Source organism: Vespa crabro, chromosome 6, assembly GCF_910589235.1.
Source record: "Vespa crabro chromosome 6, iyVesCrab1.2, whole genome shotgun sequence".
NCBI classification, from domain to species: Eukaryota; Metazoa; Arthropoda; class Insecta; order Hymenoptera; family Vespidae; genus Vespa; species Vespa crabro.
The window spans coordinates 10,985,809-11,011,697 of record NC_060960.1 but is presented as its reverse complement, the minus strand read 5'-3'; the positions used below and the strand labels follow the sequence as shown (position 1 = coordinate 11,011,697).

General features: G+C 35.9%; 5 protein-coding genes across 14 annotated transcripts; 2 read left to right on the top strand and 3 right to left on the bottom strand.

Moving 5' to 3' along the window:
- The first annotated feature begins 27 nt into the window (after positions 1-27).
- LOC124424662 (39S ribosomal protein L18, mitochondrial) lies at positions 28-2,009 on the top strand. 2 transcript variants are annotated; one of them, XM_046964036.1, is made up of 4 exons: positions 28-357; positions 473-586; positions 702-948; positions 1,233-2,009. In XM_046964036.1, the coding sequence occupies exons 1-3, from the start codon at positions 167-169 to the stop codon at positions 928-930; spliced, it is 534 nt and encodes a 177-aa protein (XP_046819992.1). In that variant the 5' UTR covers positions 28-166; the 3' UTR covers positions 931-948; positions 1,233-2,009. The 2 variants fall into 2 exon arrangements, with proteins under 2 accessions (XP_046819992.1, XP_046819991.1); XM_046964035.1 differs by lacking the exon at positions 1,233-2,009 and having other exon boundaries at positions 29-357; positions 702-1,061.
- Positions 2,010-2,219: 210 nt separating this feature from the next.
- LOC124424660 (protein Wnt-5b-like) lies at positions 2,220-16,639 on the bottom strand. 3 transcript variants are annotated; one of them, XM_046964032.1, is made up of 9 exons: positions 15,701-16,639; positions 14,550-15,217; positions 7,861-7,946; positions 3,508-3,773; positions 3,224-3,404; positions 3,020-3,131; positions 2,839-2,941; positions 2,564-2,731; positions 2,220-2,455 (listed from the first exon to the last, which is right to left on the bottom strand). In XM_046964032.1, the coding sequence occupies exons 3-9, from the start codon at positions 7,938-7,940 to the stop codon at positions 2,268-2,270; spliced, it is 1,098 nt and encodes a 365-aa protein (XP_046819988.1). In that variant the 5' UTR covers positions 7,941-7,946; positions 14,550-15,217; positions 15,701-16,639; the 3' UTR covers positions 2,220-2,267. The 3 variants fall into 3 exon arrangements, with proteins under 3 accessions (XP_046819988.1, XP_046819986.1, XP_046819989.1); XM_046964030.1 differs by having other exon boundaries at positions 14,550-15,696; positions 16,251-16,639; XM_046964033.1 differs by having other exon boundaries at positions 16,251-16,639.
- A 3,791-nt stretch (positions 16,640-20,430) lies between these two features.
- On the bottom strand, positions 20,431-21,696 carry LOC124424708 (transmembrane emp24 domain-containing protein 2-like). Its single transcript, XM_046964123.1, has 3 exons — positions 21,466-21,696; positions 20,786-21,132; positions 20,431-20,673 (listed from the first exon to the last, which is right to left on the bottom strand). Exons 1-3 carry the CDS (start codon positions 21,590-21,592, stop codon positions 20,524-20,526), a joined length of 624 nt encoding a protein of 207 aa, XP_046820079.1. The 5' UTR covers positions 21,593-21,696; the 3' UTR covers positions 20,431-20,523.
- Positions 21,697-21,948: 252 nt separating this feature from the next.
- LOC124424706 (protein ABHD11) lies at positions 21,949-23,541 on the top strand. 5 transcript variants are annotated; one of them, XM_046964117.1, is made up of 6 exons: positions 21,949-22,281; positions 22,352-22,508; positions 22,616-22,981; positions 23,083-23,230; positions 23,342-23,413; positions 23,478-23,541. In XM_046964117.1, the coding sequence occupies exons 1-5, from the start codon at positions 22,166-22,168 to the stop codon at positions 23,398-23,400; spliced, it is 846 nt and encodes a 281-aa protein (XP_046820073.1). In that variant the 5' UTR covers positions 21,949-22,165; the 3' UTR covers positions 23,401-23,413; positions 23,478-23,541. The 5 variants fall into 5 exon arrangements, with proteins under 5 accessions (XP_046820073.1, XP_046820072.1, XP_046820074.1 ...); XM_046964116.1 differs by having other exon boundaries at positions 21,950-22,281; positions 23,342-23,401; XM_046964118.1 differs by lacking the exon at positions 23,342-23,413 and having other exon boundaries at positions 21,951-22,281.
- On the bottom strand, positions 23,434-25,603 carry LOC124424707 (protein unc-119 homolog). 3 transcript variants are annotated; one of them, XM_046964119.1, is made up of 5 exons: positions 25,378-25,595; positions 25,114-25,304; positions 24,684-24,797; positions 24,287-24,586; positions 23,434-24,133 (listed from the first exon to the last, which is right to left on the bottom strand). In XM_046964119.1, exons 2-5 carry the CDS (start codon positions 25,256-25,258, stop codon positions 24,006-24,008), a joined length of 687 nt encoding a protein of 228 aa, XP_046820075.1. In that variant the 5' UTR covers positions 25,259-25,304; positions 25,378-25,595; the 3' UTR covers positions 23,434-24,005. The 3 variants fall into 3 exon arrangements, with proteins under 3 accessions (XP_046820075.1, XP_046820077.1, XP_046820078.1); XM_046964121.1 differs by having other exon boundaries at positions 25,406-25,595; XM_046964122.1 differs by lacking the exon at positions 24,684-24,797 and having other exon boundaries at positions 25,114-25,603.
- Positions 25,604-25,889: the final 286 nt, after the last annotated feature.

The window sequence follows — 25,889 nt, the reverse complement described above, 5'->3', positions numbered from 1 at the left end:
ACGCATACCAGTTCTATGTGTACATAACATATGTATATATAGAATGTTAGTCCGTTGTAAATTATTGAATTTGTAAGTCGTTATGACTTGTAAATAATAATTTACAGTATTAAACATAATTAAAAGAAAAAAAAAAAAAAAAAGAAAAAAAAATAGAAAAACGATTATGTTTACCAAAAATCTACACCTGTGTTTAGTTAATTCCATATTCAAGAGAGAAATACACGGCAATGTAAGTTTAATAGACAATTGTATCGAGGTTAGAAATCGGAATCCACGAAATTTGGAACGTTTACTAATAGCTAGGAAGCCTCAAGGATATCATCTCGAAAAACAATTTCGTAATTTCTGGCATAAGTACGTTATTCACGTCTAGAAAATTTCACAAATATAATTAAAATATTATAGGTTAGGTGATCGTCAGATGATAGAAATTATATTTTTCTTCTTAAAATTTTTCGTGTTTATGCAGATTAGAAATTTTACCATCCCAACGTCATGTAACCGTCAGAATAGTACATTTTAAAAATGGTCCTGTTATTACTGCGTCGAGTAATGAATGGGCACTTAAGAAACTATTGTACAGGTTAGTAACTCTAAAGTATGATATATTTATATAAATTAAATGAATAATTGTTCATATTCTCTGATTTATGTAGTAATATAATTTCAACAGATTAAATGTCATTTAAATATTTTAGAAAATATGATAGTATGGCATATGTTGCCTTGGGACAAGTGCTGGCACAGCGCTGTTTAGAAAGTGGAATATGTGAAATTTATCACAATGAAAGTATCACTAATAAAATATCATTATTATTAAAAGAATTAGAAAAGAACAACATTATTCTTCATGAATCCGATAGGTATATTCATCCATTCCCTTGGAGTTTATTCAGACCAGAAAAACCTTGGGAAACTCATGAGTAATACAAATGTACAATTGAAGTTAGTATTTTTTTTTCTTTTTTCAATAAAATATTTCAAGGGAGTGTCATAAAAAGAAAAGAAACAATTTTATTAATTGTAATGTAGAAGTAATATAATGAATTAAAAATATAGATTTAGTTATTTTTATTTCAAAAACTTTGTACCTTAATATACATAAGAAAAGTATATAAGAATTTATATGATACGAATTTGAGATGTCTGAGAATAATAAATTATTCTAGATAGATCGTTTATCACTTTATTATGTAATAATAAAAACAAAAAACGTTTTTAACCGTCAGATACTGGAAATAATATCCAATCTTATCTTCATTGGAAAACTACGTCATTTTTGATGAGTCTGCGACCATAGAACATTGCAGTGGAACATTTTGTAGGAACTCTGAAACCTTAGTAACAAATAGAATAAAATAGAATAATTAAATATATTAATATTAATTCAAGATTTTATTAAATTTCAAATGTATTCGTTTTTGTAAATTTTAAGTTAGTTAGTTTTTCTTACAGCACAAAGTGAAATATATTTTAATAAGTTTCTAAAATTTTTAAGATTTATATTATTGAGCAAGCATAAATATAAAGATGCATTTATAGATTACTTAAGTCATTTCTTTATTACAATGTCTAATTATTCATAAATGACAATAAATAAATTTTTATAGTACGAGTCTTTGAAATTGTGTAGTATTTAGAAAGTGAAATACTTTAAATAATTATCATCATATTGATAATTATATAGATGATATATATGATGAATGTAATTCAAAAATACAGTTGTGCAGTAAAAGGCCTTTGTTCATATAAGTTTCCAATAGGCCATATGATATATCGATACTACTGCATCTACAAAAAGTACTCCTCTATTTTTAATAACATATATGAAAAATCAATTATTTAAATAAAAGTATGATATATGTATGATCGTTAAATTATTATCTTATCAAATTAATTACACTTCTAAATTATGATTACATTCGTAAATTTCTAGTATACATCTAAAATTTGTACGATTATCCTAAAATTTTTATCAAAATATACATCGTCAGTAGGGTGTTAAATTTAATTTAATCTTCTTTCCAAAAATTCCCATGATTATCGTCAACGTAATAAATGTACGTCGTAATGGAAAAAATATAACGATAGAAAAATGTTTAATTTAAAATATTAAATACAAATGGATGGTATGTAGATGATCACGTTGAATCGAACACCCTACATACTAAATAGATTTTTTTCGTTACTTCATGGTATAAAACTTGGATTCCAAGTAGTATTAACTTTAAAAGTATATTTTATATAATGACACACGTGCAAACTTATTTGCAGGTATGAATATCAATGTTTTTAACACATGTTTTACATTCAACGAAGCAACACCAATGGAATTTACAATCGCATCTTTCCCTTATCGTTGACTTTTGAGTATTGTAACCCCTTCCACAACAGAGAAGATTACATCCATCCATACCGGACGATGTTCTGTTACAAATTCGTCCATGCGTACCTAACAATGCGACGTAAAATAAGAGATATTATTATTAACGACAAATTATTTCATAAATTATATATATATATATATATATATATATATATATATATATATATATATTACCTAAAGAGCCAAGAGTATCATTTGGAAGGCAATAATTTGGTGAGTCATCCAAATAAACTAAATCATTGGCCGTGGGCAAAGAAAATCTTGGATCTCGCATGGATAATCGTCCACGCCTGTTTACTCGGACTTCAGTTGCACCATCGTATTTGTCCAATAAAAGATCACCTATGGAACAAATCGAATTATCGACGAAATCCTTTGTTTGGTTATTTTTGTCAAAATTTGTCAATTTGCAAGATAAATTTGTAGAAAAAATAAAGAAAAAGACATACCAACTTCTCGAAACGAAGCAAGTTGCTGCCAACAGGTGATCAAGCTGCAACTGCCAGATACCCCATGGCATTTGCATGTCACTTTAGATCTTTTTATAACAGCCTGTTAAGAAACAACATCTTAACATTAATTTCTCGTTCGTCTATATTAAAATCGTCGAAAATAAAGGACGATAGATACCCTACGTCCTGCTTCGTTGTTATGCAAATTCATTAGGCTTCTTCCTTGTTCTCTACTACCTCTTTTGAAGCTACGCTCGCGTTCTCTTACGTCGACGAATGCTTGGGTGAATCTGTAAGATCGCATTAAAAATACATACACAGGCATATATATTGCATAAAGAAAATGCATGGAGCATAACAACTCGTTTACTATTTCACTCACTTATATCCATATTCGAGATTATCGCCGCATCCACCCCAAATCCATTCGCGATTAAGATCTCTTGGTCTGCTACTCCTCGAACAACCGCACGATGATAATTGTCCGTCCCTACAAGCTCGACTTATGGAATAAACAACTCCCGCGGCTGTGATAGCATGTACAAATGCAGTTTCTCTGCTCGCTGCAATGTAATCCCAATTACGATGAATAAATAACAGACATGATTTTACCATTACTACCGTTTTACAATTTTAGATATTAGAGGTGACAGATAATAGGCACACCTATTTTAAGGATCGGCCCGAAAACAGTTTCATCATTGACGGTAGAACAGTTCCATCTTCTATCTCGAAACTGATGCTGGCACTCGAGGACTCCAAATTTGGCGCCCTTCGCCACGCTCGGCATATGATCCACGGATAATTGGCAAAGCTTCCCCTGTCCCTGAGAGAGACCCTTCAGACCGATGCAAATCGTCGAGGCTTCTACGTCGTAACTTTCCATCAGCTGAGCCGTCTCCAATTGTGGAAAGTGCTGCACGCCCATATTTCTAAAATCACCGATGATATGAAATTTTTTAATGAACGAGCCAAAACTTTTTCTCTTTTTCTCTCTCTCTCTCTCTCTCTCTTTTTTGTTCTTCTTCCTCGTAAATGGATAATAAAAAGATAAGAAAAAGATATTAAAGCGAAGTAGAGATCTTCGATTCTCTTTCTGAGAAATAATGGGAGAAAGGGAACTCTCAAAGGATTTAACGAGAAAAAAGGGTAATTTTCTTTCTATCCAGCGTTTGCAGACATTCCGATCGTTATCCCCCCTCCCCCACTTACAATCATGGCGTATACCTTACTACACAGAGATATAGTTTTACTCGTGATAACCATAATAAGCTGACTTTCGAATAAAAATGCAAAGACATTTTTCTTAGGTATTACTTCGTAAAGCAATAGTTAGAGATAGGCAGTCGAATGCACGTGGTTTACGAAGCGGCCCTATCGTGAACGAGCTAGGCCCCTCCTTAACGCCTAGAAGAGATTTGTTACGCCGATTATATAAATTCGGTGCAGGCAGTTCGTGGGCGAGGAACGGCCCTCGGATTTCCTCCACGGCTATTCTTAATGGCGCATTTGTGAGTCAACGGACCGAGTTGATGGAACGACGCCGTCAAAGACAGAAGTCAAGGGGAGGTTACAGGCTGGGACGAGCTAATCTGTAATTCGAGATGGCCGTTCATGCGATCTCTTGAATAGAGTCTACGTGCGTCCACTATCGTGCGTAATAGCGTGCATCGTACTGATTAGAATCGCGTCAATGATTTCTCCCCCTGTGTTACGATGACGACGACGACGACGACGATCAGATATTATCTTAAACAAAAATTATTTTCAACGAGCCGGCAAAATTAATTAAGGGCAGATTAAACGAAGCTTTAAAACGTTACGTTAAGGTCACTAAGAGTTATCTCGGCCGACGTATACATATCGATTTTTTACTATAATAAGGCGAAGTCGCTCGTTATGTTTCTTTATAAATAGATATAACTATTTGTCGAGAAAATTAACGATAATAGAGGTTCGCGAGCGTAGGAGATAATGGTGATGCACTCAAAAGGAATTTCTTTAAGGTGGAACAAAATCCCCGAATTGATGTCACTAATATTCTTTTTTGCTGGGTGACGCTCACCGTGAGATTCCATGGATTTCTTTTGAATTCGGCTTGCAACCCTGGAGAGGTAGAATCTAGGGAGTACATAATAGAGCACATTAATATTCTAGAATGAACTTCAGCCGCGATATATCATCGGCTTTGCACTCCCCTCTGTAAAACAATGACACGAGCGGGGAAATGGGCAGAAGGGAACGATAATATTTCGAAGGATTCGGCCCACGCAGCAGCACGAGAGCCCACCACCACACCAGCATCACTAACCACGCTGGGATTCTCTCGTGGGTTGCACTGGCCCCTGGTCCCGAAAAAAAGTAATGTCTTGTGTCTCTTAAAAGATTGTACCGACGTTCGAATATAAGCGCGAGCTCCTATACCGTCGTCCTTTCGACGTTAAATATCGAGCCTCTCGCTCAACGAGGATCATCCGATTTATTATGTTCCCAGTTCGACTTTTATCTCCTTTGCATATTTCTTATTGCGTAGATTAGAGAAGATTAATGGACGTTAGCGTGCGAATTTCAATTTCGAACACTTAACCATGTAGAACTCAATAATACGTTCTTTTTCAAATGATCAAATTCACAGTCTTGTCTTGATACGAGCGACGAACTTCTTTTTTCTTCTTTTTAACGAAACAAGAAAAACGAAAAGAAAAAAGAACGAAACGATAACATTCTCTCTCCCTCTCTCCTTTCTTGAGCTTCCCTCACACGTTAAACCCTTAAATTAATGCATTAAATAAAATAACGTGATAGGAGCAATATAGGCTGTCCCGTGACCGTTCGACGTGCTGCCCCTTTTCATTTTTTTTTTCTTCTTATATTTATTTTTTTTATTATTCTTTTCCTTTTTTACGTGGGCCGACATGGAACGCTCGACGGGCCACTTTTTTAATCGGCGCTTCGCAATATCAGTAAGATTCGTGTGAAACGCTATTTACGAGGGTTTATGCTGCGATTCGAATCAGGACAGTTCACGCAGGGAACATGGCACCCGCGAAATATTTATCTGCTCCCGTGGAATCTAATCTCGGAACGTTGTTGGCCGTTGACCTAAAAGGATGTAAACCGTAGATACAAGATTAGCAATTTCTGAACTACAACACAAAGGTTATCGTGCGACTCCTATCTAATATCAAACGAACGTTAAGACGAGTATCTAAGCGATAATCACAATTGGTTACGGATAAAGATATCGATGATTTCTTTAATAATTTTTTTTTCTTTATATATATATATATATATATATATATATATATATACATATATATATATATATATATATATATATATACTTTTCGAAAGAACATTCTTATTAGAGAAAAATAAATGTTTGATAATATCCAATCGAGATCTATACTATTCGTTTATTGTAATACCAAAATGACTTCTAATCCTTGGATGAAACTTGGATTAACTCTATATAGGGCATATCATTGCACGAGTAATTGGACGATAAGGTCAAGATTTAGATAAAAAAAAAAAGCTGGTCTCCTTGAGGCATTGTGTTCGTGTCTTAATTCTTGAAGGAACGTAAGAAGGATTAACCATCTTAGAGGTGCGACGGGCCCACCCACGCGATTACAGCTCGCAGAGAACGAGCCAGATTAATAGGAAAAGAAAATGTTATCCCGGCGACGATGTGTGCCGTGGATGTACCGATGTCGAGGATGAAAAAGAAAAGAAAGAAAAGGAAAGGAAAGGAAAAGAAAAAAAAAAGGGAGAAGGAAAGAAAAGAGTAAGCTGACGGTATATTCGTTAATTTTAGCGATTTAAGAATGGCCTCGACGATCGATAAATTAATATGTACACGTATACATACGTACATAGGCGTATCGCAAAGGGGGAGGGTATGACCCTTTTGAATCTTGCCAAATTCAACGCGTAACGTATAATTTATAGGTCTTTGTCGAAGAGGTAGGTCCGCCTGGAATATTTCGTGGGAACTCGATCGAAAGGAATTTTTCGTGCCTGAAGCGATCGCACGCTGTTGGTTGGTACCCCTGACAAGGAGAGTGTGTCCAATTTTTGAATTGCCATTCTCACCCCAGTGTTCTACCCTACGCCATAGCATGACCAATCATTGAATGGTCCCAACTCACCCGCGCTTCTCTCTCTCTCTCTCCCTCTCTCTTCCTCTCTCTTTGTGATTTCGTCAAGATCGCTCCAGATTTTCCCTTTACCAAAGACTTTCCATCGATTGCTTTTTTCCCGAGGATAATTGGATTTTCTAGTTCTTTGAAAAAGATCTTCCTCGAAGCGTCACGAAAGGATACGCTTTCGTGACGATGTATCCTTCCAACGAATAGGTTCGACCTTTCACGCTAGGAAACCAAAAAGAAAGGGAGAAAAAAAAAAAGAAAAAAGGAAAAAGAAAAAAGGAGAAAGAAAAAAAAAAGAGAGAGAGAAAGGGACACGATGACTCTGCGTATTTATCACTATTTGCAATATAAACAATCTGCGTGTCCAAGTGGCTCTTCCAGTCGGTTGGTCGAAGTGACAGGACCGGTACTGCTTCTTCTTGCTCGTTTGCAAAGAAGAGATTTATATCGGCTGATCTGAATCACTCTCCGGAAGGTAAAAGAAACATCTGTAAGCTCCTTTCTTTTTTTCTACTTACACTTAGATTTTTTTTTCCTTTTTATTTTTCTTTTTTCTTTTTTTTTTTCTTTTCTTTTTTTTAGTTTATTTCAGATTCAATCTTCTCCGATCGTTCCTGATTCTTAATCGATTGTAATAACATGCGTCGTAAAAAGATTCACAATCTGTATATTCGCGTCTAATGCAGTTGTTGGAACAGGATTAATTCCAGAGGAAATACCATTCGAATTGCTTGTAGATAGATACAGTAGAATAAATAGATATTAGGCTAGATTGAAACGCATAAATAAGATTTTTTTTTCGTTTTTACTTTCTTTTTACTTTTCATTATCATTACGATAATAAAAATTTATCTGTTGACATACTTACATCCACGTTCCTGGAATAGTCGACGCAGCAAGGATCAATACCAATTTCAGGATCACCAGTAGACCGCTGTGCACTATCATCTTTATCTAAAAATATGAAGGATAGTTTAGCGATCAACTATTACCTTATCTTATCGCGAGACATTGCTTATGCTCGCGACTTCTGTCAATACCTTTCTTTATTCGTATTATAAATAAAGAAAATGACAAACGCGATAATTCCTGCTTCGAACTGGTATGTACGTTTCAAGAGGGTATGAAAAAAAAGAAAAAAAAAAAAGAAAAAAAAAAGCGAGTTCGTACCAATTTCTTTTCTAATGCTTTATATAACCAAAGTAATTAGATCGCCATATTTCGTAGTACATACAAACATGGTGTATTAAAGCCGGTAAGGCCGTATGAACGATCGAAGTCGAAGCAGCAAGCAAGTAAGATTTAAGTTACTAAATTTGTCAGTCATAACTTAATACCAGCGATATATTTTATCCAGTAGTACCGACCGAACCAGACCAAGAGCAACGGCATATATGCCCCAACTATCATGTATGTATGAGCAAGGTGCAACCTCGAATCCATGTACTCATAATCGCTTCGAAAGCTTTTGATTTAATAGAATGAAAACTTACCGGACGAGCTCTACACACCCGTAAGATTTTTGAATGGCGGTAGCCATGTAATTCTTCCTGAACTCAGGTTTCATCAAGACTCACCATTGCGAGAATTGGCGCAATAAGTATCGCGAAGTAAACGCGAGTTTAATTACATTTCTGTTCGATATATAAAGATTCTTAGATTATCGAAGTGTCGAACATTTTTTGTTCATTCAAACACACATATACCACTCCAGCGTTAAGGTTTTCTTTAACTACGCCACGTTAAAATGCCTTTCTTGCATCTAGAATATATTTTTATGAAAAAGAAACGAATCATAGAAGAATTAATGATCGATCAAGCCGGTAACTTGTCTTATTTAGTTCGAAAATGTATAATAAGTATAACAAGTAGTTAGACGTATATAATTTTCTATGGAATATAATGGAATTATCTGTAAAATTATCTGGTATCACGTGTAATTACGTTGCTCCAATACGGAGCAGTTAAACGCGATAAGAATGAAAACAGTTAGTAGCTTCCGAATTCGACAGGTCTTGTTAAGAACATGAATCGCTTAGATATCTTTCGTTTCAACTCGTACACCTTGCTCCGTCGTAGTTTTTCAAGTTCAATCGGTACTTCTAGATTTTAATATTAAAAGTATTTCGTAATCCTTGCCACGATAAGAAGAGACGAAGCGTGTTCCGAGTAAATCGGAAGTCTTTTACGAATGCAGAAAGTGCAGCAAACTACGGGTTAAGATAAAAAATGCCTTTGCATTTGTTATCTTGGAGCAACGAAAAACGAACTTTATTACGGGTGAGCGAGGTAACCCTTCGATGATCTTATCTCCCGTTGGCAAAGGGAAAAATCACGACTATCTATCCTTAAGATCGTACGCGTGTAAGGGCAATAGGACAGGAGTATAAAATGAAAAGTTATGCAGTCTGTAACTCGTAACTCAAGGACGTAGTTCATATTATCCGGTCTTGGTTGGCAAGCGAAGGAGTTGGGGTTGGCAAGAGCAAGATCCAAGGAGGCAAGGACCCAAGCTACGCCATGGGTCCCAGGAGCGAGAAAGTCCGAGCAAGGTGTAATGTCGAATCGATGTACCATAATCGGTAGGACTTGGCTGTTTTTCGTTCCAAGGCAAAGATCATGGCTGCCCACAGGACCAGTACGTAAGTACAAGTACCGGTCATCACCACTAGCACAAAGACGTATCATCATACGGTACGTTACCTTCGTCTTTCTCTTAATATATGTATGGGTGTACACGTACGCACCTATGTATCTAGCCCACGCGATCGAGCAGGATATTAGCCGGTATATAAAATGCATTTGTGATCGCGACAGGAATGTAAATGGCGTGCTTCGGCATGTCTCACGGGCTGGCTCGAATTATCAGCAATAAAGTATCTCCCCAGTGTGTTGAACAAGACATGACCGTGGGTAATATAAGCACCGCTACATTTGTTGCCGAATGAGCTGTGTTCTCTCTCTCTACGTACGTTACGTATGTATCTACATACATACGTCACCCGTAACGTATGTACAATGTACATATGCACGTTCTCCGCCTCATCAAGGGTCAGAATTACAATCCTTCCTGCCGATCGGCAAGTTAATGGCCCTAATATCCAAGATGGATACGCGTCTCCACGGTGCTTCTTCTTGACTTGAAATAGTCCGGTCTCGAATTTCTTCAAAGAACTAAATCTCGAACAAATGCATTGACATGCATTTTGAATGGCCGGTCGTTTATCATATTTTTCGTTGAACTCACTTCTGTTCTCGTAAATACACTCGCCAATTTTCTTTCCTTCTGTACCATCTTTCGGACAATAGATGCGACAAATGCGAGGAGCAACTGAGAAAGCACGCTTTTGTATGGTACCTTTCATTAACATATTCTTTGTTCTGCCCACAGAAGCCCTATATGACCACGAGATAATCCAGACGGATCACCATAAAACCATCATGGCCGGTATGACCGACTCATCCGACTTCGTAATCGCAACCTGCCCTCGGCATCAGAATCATGAGGAATGATCATGACTATTATTCTACTATCAGCGAAGGTTTCCATTAATAATTGTCCTTCTAACTCGATCCCCGATATTGACTCTTATTTAGGTACGACCAATGGAATATAAAATGAGCGTTAAGTCGATCGGTGAGCGAACGAATCGATTCTAGATTTTCACGCGAAGTACCAAGACAACTCGAGTCCTCTTAACGAAGCTGGAAGCTAAGGATGGTGTACACACACTCGAGATGTACGTACGCAGAAGAAAACGAGAGCCTGTCTACGAGGTCGGAGAGAGGAGAGAAGAGTGAGGAGGGAGTATGGAGGGGCCAGATGAGGGGAGAAGAGATAGAGCGAGAGAGAGAGAGAAAGAGAGAAGAGAGAGAGAGAGAGAGAGAGAGAGAAAAGCTGGAGAGGAGATAGGAGATCTGAACCTGGAAGGAAGAGCTGCTGGTACAGGTACACTGAGCCTGATCGACGCTTGTCAGGATCGTAAGGTAATAAAATATTATTCATTTCCTTACATTACGATATGGAAAAACGACAGGATATATAAAGTAGGTGATAACGAGAATATTTATTCGCTTATAATTGGCCGGAATTCGACGGGCAGCGATCGTTGGGTACTTTTATCGCGATCAAATTATTGACTCGTTCCACTAAAAGTCTCAATCGAATATTCTAGCAATGTAAATCATGACCGGAGGCTATTCGTGAACGTGAGATAGACCGCGTACCTATAGAGAAACCTAATCGAGAAAATATCGAGATAATAACGTGCTCGGATCGAAATACATTATGGAATTATCCGAAAGTACACGAAGTACATGAAGTCAGAAGCATTTGCTCACGCAATTATCCAAAGGCTCGAACTTGCTCGCTCGTTAGTCGCATACTACATATAACGCACGAAAGCCGTATGCATCTTCTGCATTCAACGGCCTGTATAATCTCTTCCTGTAAATGGCAAACGGTTTGTTGTTTGTTAGCCTCGATTCGGTGGACTGTACGTCTCTACGTACTACGTTACGTTACTTGAGCGTAGCTACGCGCTTGGGGAGTCGTTCAGCCGTAACTCATAACTTTTACGACGCTTTCGCGAAGGTACCTTATTAACATCGTAGCTGCACTAATTTATCCTCCGGCAAGGACTGATTTTTAATTGGCAAAATATTATTACGCTAAGGTACGCACCGTCAAATAGGTAGGCACTGGCCGCGCTAACACACTGTCCCATTTGTGACTTCTAACGTTTATTTTAATACCTACATAATTTTCTAATTTCATTTTCTAATTTCTTATTTCATATTAATTATAATGTAACTCTATTATATCACGTAATATTTTTATTAACTTCATTATTACGCGATAAGCTTTTTCTTTTCTTTTTTCTTCTTTTTCTTCTTCTTTTTTCTTTTTTTTTTCTTCTTTTTTTTTTTCTTTTTCCTCGACGCTATTAAAGAATATTAATTTACAAGAAAATAATTTGAAAAAAATGTTAAAATTAGAAACTCTTTGAATTTCAAATTCTATATGCAAATAGTAAATAGACGTACGAGCCTTTTTTTCAGTTCCCAAAAGAGAAATCGTTTTTACAGGTGCTCTCAGAACGAAGAACGTGAAATGCGCGCGCGTCTTGTACTCGCGCCTACGGTTCGTATTTTCATTATAAAGGCTCGAGATAAAAGCGCGGATAAAACTCGTTGGCGAGCGGGGAATGTCGCCGGTTGAAATCCGCGATGCGTTCGTTATGGCGCTGTAAATCCCGTATACCGCGATATTACGGGGCTGTATAAGATTTCAGCGGCGTGTCAGCTCGTCCACCAACACGACAGAGAAAGTTTTTAATGCCAGCGATAATCTGACGCGCATATCGCTTTATCGTTCGTTACAAAATATCGAAGGCAATTTTGAATCTCTTTTCTTTTTTCATCCTTTTTGTTTGTTTGATTTTTTTTTCTTTCTTTTCGCGCGCGCTTTTGCGAAGATGACGACGACGACGACGACGACGATGACGGAGGCGGCTCTATCATCGTCCCTGAATACGAGTCCTTCGCACTCTTTCTTTTTCTCTTTCTCTTTTTCTTTTTCTTTCTCTCTGCCTTTTTCTTACGCGTGCGAACGTTCACGCAGCCATCATAAATGCGACTACTTCCTACGTAATCAAGCAATAATCGTTAGGATAAACGTGAGTGCCAGGATTGTTAGCTAAGCGTTCGCTTTTATTATACGGTTCTCGATTGATTTACGAATGGCGTTGGGAAAACCATTAACGTTACTTATGCTCTACGCCGTTTATTCTTTTTTTTTCTCTCTCTCTCTCTCTCTTCTTTTTTCTTTCTTCCTTTTCATTCTACTGACTTATCGCACCGTTAACGCCAACGAAAATTTCCAATCGCTTTTACGTATAATTCTTAAATACTCTTTTCGTTTGTTCCACCTTGAACGTCAATGAGACATATTTGATAATTGTTTAAAGATAACACCGATTGCATCCTGCTCGATTGCTCGATCCTAACGAGATATCGTTAACTTTGAGTATTCGCGATAATACATAATTCTGCATACTACATCGAGCATTATTATTAATCTACTCGATCAACCATCAAAGAAGACTTCAATTACTAGCGCTGTCAGCAAAGTCGTTTGCTCGAGTAATTAAGAGATCGTTGCCGTATCCTCGAGATACCCACGATCGCAGGTAGCTCGAGACGTTGATGCATAAATTCTGCGCTCTGAATCGAGAAGGTCGTCGAATCGTGTGTAGGCAAAGCTATATTCGAAAGCACAGACTGCAGAAAATTTCTTCTGCTTGAGATTCTACGAAGAGATCGATTAATGAGATTTCCGAGTCAATTTAAGTAGTTCTTTTTTTTTTCTTAACACGGAGTATCGCTACTTGCAATTCTGTTTTATTCGCTATTATAAAAGGAGAAAGTATATATATATATATATATATATATATATATATATATATATATATATATATATATATGAGATAAGTCGGCGAGCATAACAAAAGATACGACGAGACGATAAAAGGTCGAGAGAAAAGAGGAATCGGAGCACTATGATTAGCGAGTGAAATACAATAAAATCAGACTCTCGCACTCTAAGATTTAGCGAGATGATTTACGAGTGGCATTAAGAGTCGTTAAAAGAGACTGCCGATTAATCTTTCGAGACATCGTTAAATCATTGCCACTTTAGCGATTACGAGGAATAAATCCTGAGCTAGCAACGTCTTCCTTGGTACTTGCTCTCCGGCTTACCGATCGCAAAGCCACGCTACGTGTCCAGTGCCGATGCATCTCTTTACGGCTTGGCGGACGCGCCGATGAGAATTTATCTTACCGGTCGCTTTTATCATACCGAACGCCTCCCACCTATCTTTCCTAGAGCCGCATATACCGTTGAACATAAAGATTTCTTTCCTTTTTCTTCCTATACATATTTTTTTTTCTTTGTTTTAAAAAGAAACACTTCTTAGATGGTGATCAGTACGTAGGTATGTAAGTAAGTATGTATGTAAACACACGTGTCGAGTTAGATCACACATTTGTCCGAACTAAAATGTATAATAAGAATTCTCCTTTCTAATTACATACCTCTATATATTTTCAATAAGAGGATGTTTGACATCAAAAGAAAAGAAAAAAAAAAAAAAAGAAAAAGAATGCCGGTAGTCGTCTAGAAAGTATGTAAAATCATGCGAATTATAATATGGCTTCCGTATATACACATATATATATATACATATATATATATATATATGTATATATATATATAAGAGCACTCCTATCTTTATGATTCTTTCATTGCCCCCTTCTCCTTCTCCTCCTCCTCCTTCTTCTTATCATTAGAAAGTTGTACGGTAAGATCCATTCGTATTATTAATGGTAACGCTTTGTGTTATTGATAATCCCGAAACGATTTGAGTCTCTCTCTCTCTCTCTCTCTCTCTCTCAAGAGAAAAAAGAGAAGCTAATGGGGGAGAGATGGTGCTCGATGGAGCGTGGACAAATAATTTCAATGAAACAGTGACAAATCGGTAATCGTTTACTTACCAATCGATGATATCCAACGTCGTTAACCAGCGTGCAATTGTTTAACCCTCGTGGAATACAATTACGCCTTACATCGGCAAGGGATAAGTTCACTTGAAATTTCCAACGTGTACCAAAAGGAAGATCGACGCGCGGAAGTTTCACGTGGAATGACAAACAACGAGAGCTTTCAACGAGTCGTACTTGGCGCGTGTATTTTCTTTGTCAAATGGATTAAGTGCCGCACATCCTCATCGTAGAATAAACGTTCGCCCATCATTTTTCTCGATACTTGTCACCGTTCACTCGACTATGATTCTCTTATGATCTATCTTTCGAGATATTTCTAAGATACTTTCGAAAAGTGTTTGTTTATTTATCTTTTTCTTTTTTGCTTTTTTATCAAAAAGCTCTCAAGCACACATCCGATATCAAGATACATATATCGAGAAGATCGAACTCGTCTAAAGACATCAATGAAATCAAATGATTAGATTATGATCTTCGTCGTTGTCGTTGTTTATGTGTTTCTCTTCTTTTTCTCTTTTCTTTTTATTTTTTCTTTTTCCTTCTTCGTTTTCTTCTTATTCTTACGAAACTCGTTAAATAACTTCGTCTCTGTTTTTCAAAGCACTCAATGACACTTGCCTGACGGAAACCTCTCGACCCATTTCCTCCGTAGCTATCGGCTTCGTCGTTTTAATAAGAAACGTCGAGTCAACGGAACGTAGAAACGGAGATAGAATGAGAGAAAGAGAGAGAGAGAGAGAGAGAGAGAACCTGCGAGAGGAGAGCGCTGATTATACGTTGTTTCACCAAAGTTTCGAACACCTGGCCTTCGAGGCTGTTAACACTGGGCGGTCAGTACGGATGAAGACACGCGGCTATTTCGCGATGCTATTTTATGAAGGGTTCTCCAAACGAGTCGACGATTTTTAAATGTCCGGAATTTGTTTAACAACGTATTCAAGGTTTCTTCGAAAGCAAATCTTTCGTTTTCCTAAAGCTCGTGTCTTTTTTTCTCGTTCCTTCTCTCTTTCCTCCCTCTGTCTCTTCCTTTCTCTCTCCCTCTCTCTCTCTCTCTCTCTCTCTCTCTCTCTCTCTCTCTCTCTCTCACATACACTTTCTACGTTTGCTTTGGAGATTCCACGAAACGCTCGTAAAACACCTACGGAGAACAATGCGTTGTGTGCCAGCGAGTTTGCTAGATCGAGCTTGCTACGGATAGACGTAGGTATATGCATATAAACAAAAGAGAGAGAGAGAGATACGATGACGATGAGATTCTTCTCATACGAAGAACTTTTCTTATATTCCCTAAGACACTCGTTCTCCTTTCTAAACGCTGAAAATGTTCGCTGAAAATCTCGATGTCAGCTCGATTTACGTGCGTTAGCTGACTGGCTAGCTGGTTGGAGCGCGGGCGCACGCGAGCGCGAGTATTCGACTCCCACGCGACAGAAAAGTCGTTCTCTGTCTACTACTACTCGATGCAAGATCGAACTAACGATCCTCTCGTTGCAAATCAGAGACGAGATTGAAAGAGGCTCGTTGACGATGTCAAAGGAGAGTAAAAGGAGAACGTACGAGCGAAGGAATAAACGAACGAACGAACGAACGAACGAACGAACGAACGAACGAGTGAGCGAGCGAATGAACGAACGATCGAACGCTCGACGTGAGACTCTCCGAATCTCTTTCTCTTTCGTCTCCCTCTCTTACTCTCAAGAAGGAAGAATAGTTTCTGGAGCAATTCCGATCTCTATCGTATTCCTTCAGGACACCACCGATCTCCCTTCTTTCTCTTCTCCCTCTAACAATTCTACACTGTGCGCCTTTAGATTTTCTCGATAGAGAATTTTTTATTTTTCCCTTTTAGGGAAAATCCCTCTCTCGGTACCTTCTGTAAAAATTTATCGCGTAAAAATAAAGTTTCTTTCTAATCCCTCTTGAAATATCTTCCTAGCGAACGGGAATAGAACAGAGAAGAGAAGATAAGAGAAGGGAAGAGAGAGAGAGAGAGAGAGAGGGAGAGAGAGAGAAAGAAAGACGCTCGCCGTTCGAGGCGTCGAGCGCGACTACGTCGAGGGATCCTCGCGGCACCGGTGTATGCCTCCTTCGGCACCGACGCGCGGAGGGAGACGCTGTGAAAGAGCGAATGAGAGAATGAGAGGGAGAGAGGGAGAGAGAGAAAGAACACTATGGAGAACGATTCTCCTCGTGGAAGGACCGCCTCGTGCTGCTGCTGCGAGCCCTAAGGGTACGAATCACGGTGTGAAACCTACTGCCGTGCTGAGATGCTACGGAATGCTCGCGGATCAGCCAGAATCCACGACTTTTCTCTCTCTCTCTCTCTCTCTCTCTCTCTCTTGCTCACTCTTTCTCTCTTTCTTTTCTCATCTACCCCTTTCCCTGTTCTCTCTCTCTCTCTCTCTTTTTCTTTCTTTCTTACTCTCACTAGTTTTCGCTCTCTCGACGCTCGAACGATCCTTCTATCCTTGTTCTCAATGTGTGCCTCTCTTACTCTTATTCTCTTTCTCTCTTTCTTTTTCTAACTTCTTCGATCTCTCTTTTACTCTCTTATTCTTGCCAAAGAGGGAGCCCCCTCGATCGGTCGCACGAAACCCAGCGGCTGCCACCGTCGCCGTTGCTGCTTCTCTTCCCCTTTGCTTTTCTGCCTTTCTATCCTTTCTTCTCGTCCTCGTTCTCTCTCTCTCTCTCTCTCTCTCTCTCTCTCTCTTCAACCGCCCGCTCTTCCGTTCTTCTCCTCTTCTTCTCTTTCTCTCTTTCCCTGGCCGGTTCATTGGTTCATCGGTGCACCGGCCCGGGCTCCGTATTCTTCTCTCTAATTATACCGTTACGTGCAATCGCTCGTGTCAATTAGCAGCTCCTTTCTTTCGTTCCTTCACTTTTCTCTATCTCTCTCTCTCTCTCTCTCTCTTTCTTTTCTTTTTCTTCTTCTCCATGGACCAGGATACGTATATACATAACTACATACCCTGGCAGAAACCCTTTCGAAAGAATATCCAAGGAGGGTGGGCTAGTATGATCGAGCTACCCCCCAATTAACGATTAGGATCGTGCGTTTCGAGATGGAAACGGTACGTTGCTCCGCATTCGGATCATTGTTCAAGGACGCCGGAATAGCGATCCCAAGAACAGAATGAAACGAGTACATAAGTGCGTATGTATTTACGTACGTAAGTATGCATATATGGCTGTGTATATATATATATATATATATACACGAGCGTGCTCGTACGCACGAGGAACGACGCGCTATTCTTCGTAATAATGCGGTTTGTCCTTTTCTTTTGGGGGCCGACCTCTTTCCTTCCTCTCTCTTTCTCTCTCACTTTTTCTCTCTTCGAGTTTAACCAGTTTTGCGAAGAACGAAAGAGCGATTCGCTCGGAAAGGGGCTTTTTTTTCGGTCGTTACGCTGGAAAAACATTTCGAACGCATCGGGTATCCTTTATTTTTTTCTTTTTCCTTTGGAATTTGTCGCTCATAAGAGAAAAAAAAGAAGAGAGAGAGAGAGAGAGAGGGCGGGCAAGGGAGGAAGGGAGAAAAGGAGAGGCCTCGACGATTGTTAACTTTAAGAATCGCTTTTATTCTTACCCAGTTAATTTGGAGTACAGTAAATTGCTCAGTAGCTCTGACAACTCAATGAAAAGAATTGTCAAATAATTTTTAGAATAATGTATATGTAAATTGACTAATACAATTAATATTAAAAATTAATAGTTTTTAATTTTTATCTATAATCATTTTATAATATTATCTATCTTTTTAATATTAATCGTTTTTAATATTATCTATAACTATCTATAATCAGATCAAAAACAATATTATTGGATATTGTCCGTTTTATAATTTAATTTTCTTGATAGATAAAATTTTGTTTCTCTTGTATGTAAGAGAAATTTTCTTCGCTCTCTCCTCTCTCTCTCTCTCTCTCTCTCTCTCTCTCTCTCTCTCTCTCTCTCTATCTTTCTTCTAATACTCGAACAAGAGAATGCACGTGAGAACCAGAGAGAATGATCTCGGAAATGGATCCCCTTTGTAAAGTAGACCTACCATTCCTAAAAGATTTTTTTCTCAGGTTTTCCTTATCTCTCTAATTAAAACGATAGAAGAAAAAAAGAACGATCGTTTTACTTCATTTAAAATGTCCCTCTTTCCACGCTCGCTTCCGACCTTCCACATTATCCCAGTCGATCTTCTCCTTTTTCCCTTCTTCCTTGCGATCGAGAATAAAAATTGCCGTCGATCGATTATTTTCTATCTTCGACCGTTACCACGAAGATCCTCCACGATGGTATTTTGAGATTTAAATCGTCACGACTAAGCATTCGAGAATTGTCAGAGATTTCGAAGGATCTACTTAAAAAAAAAAAAAAAAAAAAAAAGAAAAATCACGGTTAACACGGAGACAATCTTATTAATGATTCTTTTCAAGATACAAATAGCGTGTTTTTTTAAAAATCGTTAAGCAGGTTCCACACCAAAGTGGCACGTATGCGAGAAACATATTATTATTAGCTACAAAATAATACAAATGTTATTAGGTTTAATCAATTAAATCTTTCATATAATCTTTGAAAATTCGTTCATTAATGTTTTATAACATTGTCCATTCGTATCATTATATTCGAAACTATATTTTCGACATTAATTACATTGAAAAAAATCATTTACGTTCTCCCTACCAGATGGAACTTTAACGCCTGGTAAAGCGTCAACAACGACGACGACGACGACGAAATCATTTCGATCGTATCAAGGAAATATAAACAATTTATTTCTTAGGATGATCGGCGTGACATCAAGGAGTGCCTTGATTCGCATCGTGAGACGAAAGAAAACGATCGTTTCTACGACCTGTGTGTATATTACGTTTTGCTCTTGTACAATATATATATATATATATACATATATATAGTTCTTAGAATTGGAACGAGTTCGTACCATCCAGACTATGAAAGGAACGAAATCGATATCGATATCGGTTTACAGATGGAAACTTCTATTCTTTGAATCGATCGACGCAAACGACGTGCAAGGTGAGATAAAACAATAAAAGGTATCGAATTAAAGATCAATAGATATAATCCGACGGAATTTTACATTTGTTGGAACTTGATCTTTCGATAGTTCCAATCGAAACAAGACTTGATTTAAAAACTTTTTAAACTTACCGTATATGTATACGTTATATAAAATGTATATATAATATCGCCATTCGAAAGAAAAGACAAACAAACAATACCTACGCATAAGCAGACACTATTTGTTTCTTTTCCTTCTCTTTTTTTTTTTTCTGTTTTTCTTTTTTTCACAACTACAGATCATTGAAGAAAAACACGAACGGTATTGTTATCTTGGCACGGGACTGCTAGGTGGCATCTAATGAGGAGGAGGGCACAATGAGTTTTTCTGGTTTAAGTACCATAGGGAGAGGACACTGGAAGAGGTACTTGTACAACCCTCCTCATTTGATTCATTTATTCTCACGCCTGCTTCGCGAGTGAAATGAGTTACCCAAGAATATCCTAAGGCTATTGCACCGAGAAAAATGTTCGACGTTGATTTAAGCACGAAAATTCTTTTCACGTAACATCGCCCATCGCCCGAGTCATCATAGACGTTAGCAATTTTTTTTTTTTTTTTTTTTTTTTTATACAAAACGTATAATACATATAAAAAAAAAATTTTCTCATTTAAAAACTTTACAATGATAACTATGAGGATATATGTAAAAAGCGCGGCGATATATATATATATATATATATATGTATATTTACATACAAACGTGTCTTATACGTGGAGGGTCTATTGCATCGCATAAAAAAAGAAAAAAAAAAAAAAAAAAAAGAAAAAGGACAAAACAAAAACAAACAATTTTCCAAAGGATGATATTTTATAATCTTACATAACTTAGTTATATAGAAAAATGTACAATGAGCGGATGAATTAATTGTAAAATAATCTAAATTAAACGACTCTTCGAACCTCAAAGAATCTTTTCAAATAATAGATCTGTCCGAATGTCATAAATAACAATACCAGGGCTTCGAAAGATGACCATATAATAACTCGGAAATTAGTGCTTTCACTGATTGCCCTGTGAGTTCTGTCACGCACCTACAATTAATAAATTTAACATTTGAAGAAAACTTTTACATATCCATCCGATATACGTTCATTTTAATCATCTTTAATTTAGGAATACTTGTCCAAGTACAACGTATATTACCTGCATATATTCTTGTTCGTTCTTTACACCCCACAAACTAGTACTTAATTCTTTTATCATATCATCTAATTTTCCATGATTGTTAGTCTCTCCCTCTGCACCTCCGCCACCTGCACCTTCTTCCTGTTTAGGATTTTCACCGACATCCATATTAAACATTACAACTTTTGGAGTCATTGTACTTTTTTCATTACTAAAACAATATGTATACGCTCCTGTAGTATGCGCTGCAAACGTAAATTTACCACTCCTTTCTTGTTCTCCTTGATAGATTATTTTACCATCAGGACCGACTATTTTTACATCTATATCTAAAAATCCACCTTCTGCTATTTCAAATGTGAGACCTAAAAAGTATATATTAATTTAACTGTTATTATTTTGAAAACAATTAAGATTAAATATTAGACATTGGAGAAAATAATTATAAAAATGACTATATAATAAATTATATATACCCTTCAATGATTTATATATAAATCAATTAATTATATATAACCTTTAAAATATATATATATATATGTACACATATATATATATATATATACATATATATAAAGTAAATTATAGCTTGCTTATGATATTTATAATAAGTAAATATAATAATAATAATTATAATCGATTGATTTTTTTATTGCCTTATTACTTAAAGAAGTATTTTAAATGTAAAAGAAACCAACCCATTTTGGTGCCAAGTTCGACTCTATTGAAAAAACATTCTTCTGCATGAGCATCCACCGTTATAAAATAAGCTTTCACATATACACTATATATAATCAGGAGCAAACATGAAATAATCCTACTCATTTTATCAAATTCTACAGCAAGACAACGCAAAAGACATATGTTCTTTCTTTTTTCTGCCACTTCATAGAGACATATTCACTACCACAGCGCCACGTATGCACTTTGGCATAAATCTACAAATCTATATAGACCTACTAAACGTGTAATGAAAGAAAATTTCTTACGTATGAAATACGTAAGAAAGGATATTTGTAAAAGTTTTCAAAAAATATTTTTATACATTTTTTTAACCAGTATTAATTAATCAAAGCTTAGAATATAACCTAAAATCTGATTGGTTAATTTTGTAATGATTATTTAATATTTTGAGAATATATGCAAACTGCTTATTGCACACGTGACTTTCATAAAAACTATCCTAAACTTTGCATAATTTCTTACCATTCTAAGAACACAAATTAAATAGAATATGATTTCCACAGAATAAGATATAAAAGTATGAAAACTTGTAAATTTTACCATAAAATACCCTGTACCATGCAGTTGTAACATGTTTTCATTTAAAATAAATATATTATCACGCTGTTAAGTCAACTTTACAATACGTTTTATTCATAATATCTATATTTGACAATGATTCAAATAACAAATCAAAATAGATTAATTCATTTTGGGAGATTAAATGTAACATTGGTTTCATCCGTTCTACGATTTCTCTCAACTTATAAAACCTTAAACAATTCCAATATGTACGTACTAAAAGATATAAAATTTTATTCATTATACATTCTAACCTCTATATTATTTACTTTCTTTAAGTGTCGAACCAGTTAAACTAGCATATGCTTCTTATGAATCAATGAAAGAAAATTCAAATGTTACAATTCATCCTATTGTAATAATGCATGGTTTATTTGGATCAAAGAATAATTGGAATTCTTTGTCCAAAGCAATTCATCAGAAGAGTCAGCGTAAGGTAATGAAAGGATTTTATAATGTTCTAATTTTAATACCATTCCTTTTCTAATATATTCTATTATCATTTAATTTGTCAATAAATTTATGAAACAGCATAACTTTTAGGTAATTGCGGTAGATGCAAGGAATCATGGAGATTCACCTCATTCGTCAGAAATGTCTTATAAACATATGGCAAAAGATGTAGTACAGTTATTAAATGATTTAGAATTAGAAAAAGCTATTCTAATTGGACATAGTATGGGAGGATCGACTATGATGTATTTGGCACTACATTATCCAGAATTAGTAGAAAAATTGGTGGTAGTTGATATGTCTCCTGCAAGACCTAGTCCTAGTCTAACAGAAATGGTGAACATTTTTAAAGTCATGCGTTCTATCACATTAGATGGAAGTCCATCCTTGTCAAAAGCACGTAAAATGGCGGAAGAACAGCTCGCAAAAGTTGTCAAACCATTAGCATTACGACAAGTATTTATTATAGATTATATCGTATTATTGAATATTTTTTTATCACGCTGATCTATATGTAAATGTTTTTTTTTTTTTTTTTTTCTTTAAAATTTTTCTAGTTTCTTACAATGAACCTTGTAGAGGCAGAACCTGGAAAATATAAATGGCGCGTCAATTTACCGGTATTGGAGCAAAACTTCTCTACTGAAATTGCGATATTCCCTAATGTAGCAGAGAAGGTTTATATGGGTCCAACATTGTTCATAGGTGGTTCAAATAGCGATTACATAAAAATCGAAGATCATCCTGCTATTAAGAAATTATTCACACGTGCCGAATTTCTTTATGTTGCTGGTGCCGCTCATTGGGTGCATGCAGATAAACCGACAGAATTTATCAACATTGTCACCAATTTTATTAATCAAACTCATTCGTGATGTTTGTAAATATGTATGAGTAACAGCATATTATTGTTTGTAAATATGTACATATATTTATGTGAAAATTTTTACAGAGATAATGGGTGAAAAATAGTAAAAATATAACACAGTATAAACAAAGTATGAATCTTATGTCAGGTAAGAATTTGTTAACATGATGTCGTATTTTTATATACCTTTAATTGTAGATAATAATATAGGCAATATTTTCTCTTATTTAGAGAAAAAATATTATAAAATGCACAAAGTGATTTGAGGCCGTTTATTACTCGTTTCAAGCTATTATATGAGAAGTAGTAACTCAGAAAAAGTAATTCACTGATAAAATCGTGAAAATATTATGTGCAACTAGTTTCAACTTTTATGATCAATGAGATAAATATTATTAATAAAAGTATGCTTCAAAATTACTTGTAATTTTTGTGTATGATTGACAGCAATAATATGGCAAAGACTAAATAAAATTATGTGCCATATAATTCTACCTTTAAGTCAGACTGGTGAATAATTGAACTATTAACACAATTGCTTTTCATAATGTGCAAATATTACGGTATTATTAATCTATAACTTTCAAGTAATACTATCCAACAAATAACATATTAAATCACATCATTTTGGTGTCCTCCATTATACGCATAATCTGCTTTATTGTGCATTACCAGTTGATTGTCCACAAAATAAAATGAGTCTGAACGTGTTTCAAATGGATTTGCAATCATTTCAGAAACTGAAATATATGTATTATTATTATTATTATTATTATTATATATATATATATATATATATATATATATATATATATATATATATATACATATATATTAAGAAGCTATATATAAAAGAATTGGACGAGAAATAAATATTTAAAAGTGATACACACCCAGATCAGCTGGTAGAGTAGGGAATTCATAAATATGTTCGCATGTATTTTTGCTATTTGGAATACAAAATCCAAATTGGAAATCAAATGTTTTTAACAATCTATCTCGAAAAAAATGACGTTCTATCATCCTGAAATTGTTTACTGGTTTTGGCCCTACCAGAAATTCGACCGTGGCACCAACTGTCTTTAACTTAAGAAACTGCGGGGTAAATTGATAACGCACGAATCTTCCGGTGTTTGCATCCTCGCAAGTAGATTCTTCGGAATCTGCCTCCGCATCTTGATGAGAATCACATTCTAATCGTTTAAAACAATAAGACATTATTATAACAGACACTTAATAAGTATAAAAATATTTGAACTGTATGTATATGTATATATAAATTGTACCGACCAGCAGCTGGTGGCTTTGTTATCTCAAACAAAACTGCTCCTGTTTCCAGATCTCTGATTTGGAATCTGGTAAAGTCTATGTCATAAATATTAGCTTCCGGAGAGCATAAATACTCTGAAAACAATATAGGTACCGCATTTACGTCTTGAGGCAAGACGTATCATTTGTATCATCTTGTATACTTTGCAGTACCAAAGAAGCGTGAAGACAAAATTGAAATGGGATTCTGGGATAGGCATGATATAAAATGTAGAAACACATAGCATGTTGATTATGCAACGTGAAAATTGTATATCCATGAGAAAATAAAAGAATGTGCGTCTATTATCTTAGGTGATGGCAAACAATGTAACTTTTCCATTGTGTTTTGTTTGCAAACTATATGCCGGTAGGTTAATAACATTAATAACACGAAATAAAACTGTCATACTATCTGTGATGGTAGGCAGTCGCAGCACCATATCTGGTGTTATTGGAATATCACCGATATTCCCATTGCCACTGTTCTCTTGATCGGCGGACGGAGTGAATGGTGCGATCGCTTCATTAGACTTGTTTTCGCTGTCTACACTCATTATTTGGACACGAATACAGCATGTACAGGAATTAATTTTTTATTTGCTGCTCGAAAGAGAATTCTACTTAAGACAATAATAATTATTTCTTATAAATTCAAATAACATTCGTAACTAACAGCTTGATTTTTGAGCAGCGGTTCTCACCGAAAAGTCGCGTTTAACAAATTTTTCTATTTCTTTTTCGTACTCACTAAAATTCCACATGTCTATTCATTTTAAAAAAAAAAAATCATTGAAACGTTAACCGTTACATCAAATTTCTTAACAAAACGTCCATTACTAAATAAGATTCTTAAGAAACGTAACTCTTTGAATAATAAATGAATGATTCAATATCGTAATGCCGACACGTGGCGTTTTTATTGCTCGTAACAACCAATGAAAACTATTCTATAAAAAGAAACGAAATCCATACTATGATCGTACGCTACTTGAAAAAACATGTCATTTTTTTTTTTTTTTCTTTCTACATTCGTATAACGAATCTTACGTTAAATTTTACATATATTTTTTATTTATTTAAAAATTCGACGTTAATGTTATAAACTACGTATAAGATTTTCCCGTACATATAATTTATAACGTGTAACCTATCAATAGAAGTACGAAAATTAATTCAACCGTTTGT